The sequence below is a fragment of the Oryzias latipes genome, chromosome 17 (assembly GCF_002234675.1).
Source record: "Oryzias latipes chromosome 17, ASM223467v1".
Classification (NCBI taxonomy): domain Eukaryota; kingdom Metazoa; phylum Chordata; class Actinopteri; order Beloniformes; family Adrianichthyidae; genus Oryzias; species Oryzias latipes.
Window position 1 is genome coordinate 10492779 of NC_019875.2, and position 4729 is coordinate 10497507.

The 4729-nt window shown below is 40.1% G+C and overlaps 1 protein-coding gene across 2 annotated transcripts; it reads right to left on the bottom strand.

Annotated features, from left to right (window-relative positions):
- Positions 1-449: 449 nt before the first annotated feature.
- On the bottom strand, positions 450-4164 carry LOC101157420. 2 transcript variants are annotated; one of them, XM_023965698.1, is made up of 3 exons: positions 3528-4164; positions 1050-1352; positions 450-972 (listed from the first exon to the last, which is right to left on the bottom strand). In XM_023965698.1, exons 2-3 carry the CDS (start codon positions 1255-1257, stop codon positions 710-712), a joined length of 471 nt encoding a protein of 156 aa, XP_023821466.1. In that variant the 5' UTR covers positions 1258-1352; positions 3528-4164; the 3' UTR covers positions 450-709. The 2 variants fall into 2 exon arrangements, with proteins under 2 accessions (XP_023821466.1, XP_023821465.1); XM_023965697.1 differs by lacking the exon at positions 3528-4164 and having other exon boundaries at positions 1050-1577.
- Between the last annotated feature and the right edge of the window lie 565 nt (positions 4165-4729).

Consider the following 4729-nt stretch of genomic DNA (forward strand, 5'->3'; position numbering starts at 1 on the left):
CCTCTCTGCTCTACCCATGATTAGAGACAATGGAAGTGATGATTCATTTAAAGCTCTGAATTCAGAATCCTCATGAAGAAATAAAATATGAATACATGTATTTTGGGATTTGTGATTCTATATTCACTGAAACCAAAGTCTGAAACAGAAAACAGGAAAATATTTATCAAAATCAGAAACACAAAATGATGTTTGTGTATTTCTTTTGTGTGTGTTTTCAACTGTGTAGCCAGAGTTTAGGGTGTGAAAGCTGCAGAGCACAAACACACACATCTGCAGGCAGTTTGATTGTCTGTCAGCAGCATTTCCTGTAATCCAAACCACTGAGAGCAGATTCATATCTGCTGCTGTTCACTCATCAACCTCCCTCCTCTCTGCTCTCTGTCTTTATTCTGCTGCATGGAAACTTTTGATTTGTTGATGTTCTTGAAAGAATCACAAACTTACAGTTAAATGTCTTCAAACAAGAAAATTGTCTTGAAGTTTATTGAGAATATTGTTGTAAATAAAATGTAAGAATATGGATCAATGTACAGAAAATGTAAATGAAAAAGCAGAAAACTGCAAAGTTCCATCTCTACAACACAGCTGACACAGTTTGATGAAGGATCTACAGCAAGTCATGAAGAACATTTGAGAACTGTGATCAAAGTGATGAATGAGATGAAAGGAGGAGATTTGATGGAGAGAAAAGACGAGCAGAAAACAGTCATTCAGCATGTCTGGAGTTGGTGGATGCTCCCTTGTTTCTGAGGATCATCAGCAGAGAGAGTCCACAGCAGTACACCAGACTCTTCACTATCAGCACTGAGTACAGCAGGCAGAGCAGCTTCACCCTGCACTCAGACTGGAAGGACAGCTTCACCAGGTCCAGAGGAGGAACAGAGGCTGTTCCCCCTGCTAGAATGCTGGAAGATGCTGGATGGGATGTTGGAGCTGCTGTGGAACCTGCAGCTGGAAGTGCAGGAACCTCTGAAACAGAGAGAGAGTCAGAAAGAGTCAGCATGAAGCTGAATCTCTGTTGAACACAGTCACCAAGCCTTCATTACCTTGTTGTGTTTGGGCCTCCACTGTGCCCCCCTCATGTTTGACGGAGCAGATGTATTTATAGGAGCTGTCCTGTTGCTGATGAACCAGCAGGATGGAGGCGCTGCGTCCCGACTCTCTGAGATCCAGCTGCTCTTCAGAGGTCAGGTCCTCCAGTGGTCCGTTGTTCTTCTGTCTTTTCCAGGAGAACTGGACCACAGGAGGAAACATGGCTGAGGCCAGACACAGCAGGGAGCTGCTCCCCTCCACATGGACTCTGGATGCTGCTGGGTACACGCTCACCACGGGCTTCACTACGGACTCATCTGAAGTTTGACAGCAGCAACAAGCAGCACAGACACACACTCACACAGTCAACAGCAGCTTCCAGAAGTGCATTCAGTCTGATCCTGGAAACTCCATGAACTCTGATCACTAAACTCCTCATCAATGCAGCACAAAGTTCACTTCACTCACTGGATTCAGCTTCACATCAAACCGTCATCAGGAGACACGACGGCTGCAAATCATTTCTCAGACTAACTCATTTGAGAAAAAAAAAGATCCTTAGAAATCTGAAAAGTAAACATTAAATCTGCGATTAAAAATATTAAATATGCTGAATTTATTCAAAAAATTTTTTTTTCAAGTTTATTAAACGATTTATTTGTGTCTCTCTATGATAGCATTTTTGTATTTTTTAACATTTAAAAAATCTTTCTTTATATACCATGGTCCGGGTGAATACTCGATTCTGATTGGCTGCTGGGTGTACATTAAAAAGTGATATACAACTGGATAACAGCACGGTGAAAAAAAATGTTCCGGTCAGCTAGCTTAAATGTTTTGTATCACTGTGCCGGCTTCTTTAAAACTTCATCATTTGGACAAAAACAACCCTTAAGAGGTGAACCTTATCTCTGAAATGATACTTCGTTCAACCCATCAGAAAGATCAGAATATATATGTAAGGGTTAATGGCCGACGAAGTGTGCATTATTACTATTTAACGCACGCCGTGGAAGCCTTTCGCAAAGTGCGTTAAAAAGTAATAATGCACACTTCAAAGGCCATCAACCCGCTTATACCATTGTCACTTACACAAGCAATGCTTATTAACCAGCACCACAACTGCAGTCAAGATTCGGCGATATATATATGCCGATCTTTCCGATGGATTGTATAAAGCATCAGTTCAGAGAGAAAGTTCTCCTTTTACTGCCTGTTTTTGTCCAATTGATGAAGCAAAAGGTTGTTTTAAAGAAGCTGGCGCAGTGATACAAAACATTTAAGCTAGGTGACCGGAACTTTTTTTTTCACTGTGCAGGTATCCTGTTGTATTTAACTTTTTAACGTACACCCAGCAGCCAATCAGAATCGAGTATTCACCGGACCATGGTATAAATTGCTTTATATCGCTGAATCTTGGCTGCAGCTGTGGTGCGGCGCGACGTGAACTATTTATAAATAGTTCGCTTTTTGTGAGAAAAGTGATCCAAATTGGAAAAAAAAAGAAAGAATTAAGGACAAAAAACTGGTTACTATTTATTTCATTTGTGACCATGGTGTAAGTGGGTCAATGGCCTTTGAAGTGTGCGTTATTACTTTTTAATGTGTCAGACGGTTTAGGCTTCCACGGCGTGCGTTAAAAAGTGATGATGCATATTTCGCTGTCCATTAACCCTTACTTATCATCCACAATATTAGTCATTTTATTACAAAAAACAAATGATCTTTTTTTGGTTTGCTGGTCTAAAAAGTTTTTTTTTTACTTTGAATTTTCAAAACAGCTTAGATTTTTGTAATTATTCAAGAAAGAAAAAAGAGACCAAAAACAAATCAAGTTTGTCAAATAAACCGTTTCATCTCACATTAATGACTTTCTTGATTGTCAGACTTTTTAGATTCTAAATATTTTACATAGAAACGCAAATAAAATGTTATGATCATTAATTGATCTGAAAAATCAATTTTTTAATGATAATTACTTCATTAACACTTGAACTTAAATTATGCAAAGTGCTTTGTATTTTTTCTATTTTTTACCTTTTTACTTTACATTTATGTCTGAAATATTAATTTTAATTTAATTAAAAATTTAAAGTCAAGACCATTTTAACCAGCTTTTTGTAAATCATTATCTACTTTAAAATGATCATTTTCTTCTGTTTTGTTTCCAAACTTCAGTTCAATTCAGTTGAAGCTCAGATCTGATCTTGTTCTCAGAAACCAGCAGATGTTCCAGAATCAGTGAGACCATCGAACTCTAAATATTTGGAACATCACTCAGATTTGCAGAAATCAAGAATCAGTTTAGTTGTTCAGTGAGATTTCAACATGTTTGCAGAAATGATTCATCTTTTCTTCTGGAACAATGGCTGCTTGATGAATTCTCTGCTAATGATGAACAAACTAACATGTGAAGCTGAAGCAGCAGAAACTGACTTGAAACACATTTTCTACAATCAAACAGCTGAAGGAGCAGAAATGGTTCTTCTTACCCGTTACAAACAGTCGAGTTCCAGATCCAAAGATGTAGTAGTCATAGCTCCCACACAGTGAGAGTGTGCTCCAAAAACCTGTGTGCTGTTAAAGTGTCATCTGAGTGAATCAGGATCATATTTCAGCTCCATGATGAGTTTCTCTAATGTTCAGATCAACATGACTGTCTCTGTCTGCAGTGGAGGAACTTGGTGAACTGCTGTGTGAAATGAGAGAAGAAAATGACAAATATTCCTGCAGTTATTAGATGAAAGATTCATGCAGAAAGTGACAGCATGAAAGAGGAAATGTAGAGTTGTGCACGTGTTCAGTTATCCTGAAGTCCATCAGTCTGTTTTCTTCTGCTCCTCCTGAAACCACAGGAACATGAGAGAGCAGCACAGTTCTGCTGGGAGTCCAAACACAGACACATTCAGCATCCAGAGCTCACTTCCACTCTCAGAGTTTCTGTCTCACTTCTGGTCTCTGCTGCTTTCATGCAGTCAAACAGAAGCAGAAAGATCTCTGCTCCTCTGAGAAAACCACACTTTGGGTTTCAATCCCATTCTGTCTGAACAGAACATTTCTCTGAACCAGAGCAGTTTGTGTTTCTGAAACTAGAGAAGCTGATTCAATGAAAACTGCAGATGGAGACGATGAAGAAGCTCATTCATTCATTCATCTTCTTAACCATTTTATTCCCTTTCAGGGTCACGGGGTTGCCGGAGCCTATCCCGGCCACTTGGGCGTAGGCAAGGGTTGCCCTGGACTGGTTGCCAGTCTGTCGCAGGGTGGAATATCCTCAATCAAACATCCATTCACTCTCACACCTAGTTGCCAATCAACCTATGAAGCATATTTTTGGACGGTGGGAGGAAGCCGGAGATCCCGGAGAAAACCCACGCATACACGGGGAGAACATGCAAACTCCACACAGAAAGGTCCCCCATTGATGTTGTGTTTTATATGTCCCCCAGCCGGGACTTGAACCGGAGGCTTTCTTGCTGTGAGGCAAGAGCGCTGACCACTGCGCCACTGTGCAGCCCAATGAAGAAGCTCAAATCCACATTCACATTCTGGAAGGATCAGTTCCTAAAAGTCCAGGACAGAGACTCTGGAATTTTTAGAAAATGCTTCTTTCTGAAGCTCTGCTGTGTTGTTGGTTAGAGCTGAAATTCTATTTTCTAGTCACTGATCAAGTTGTGCCCGTAGATATCAACCA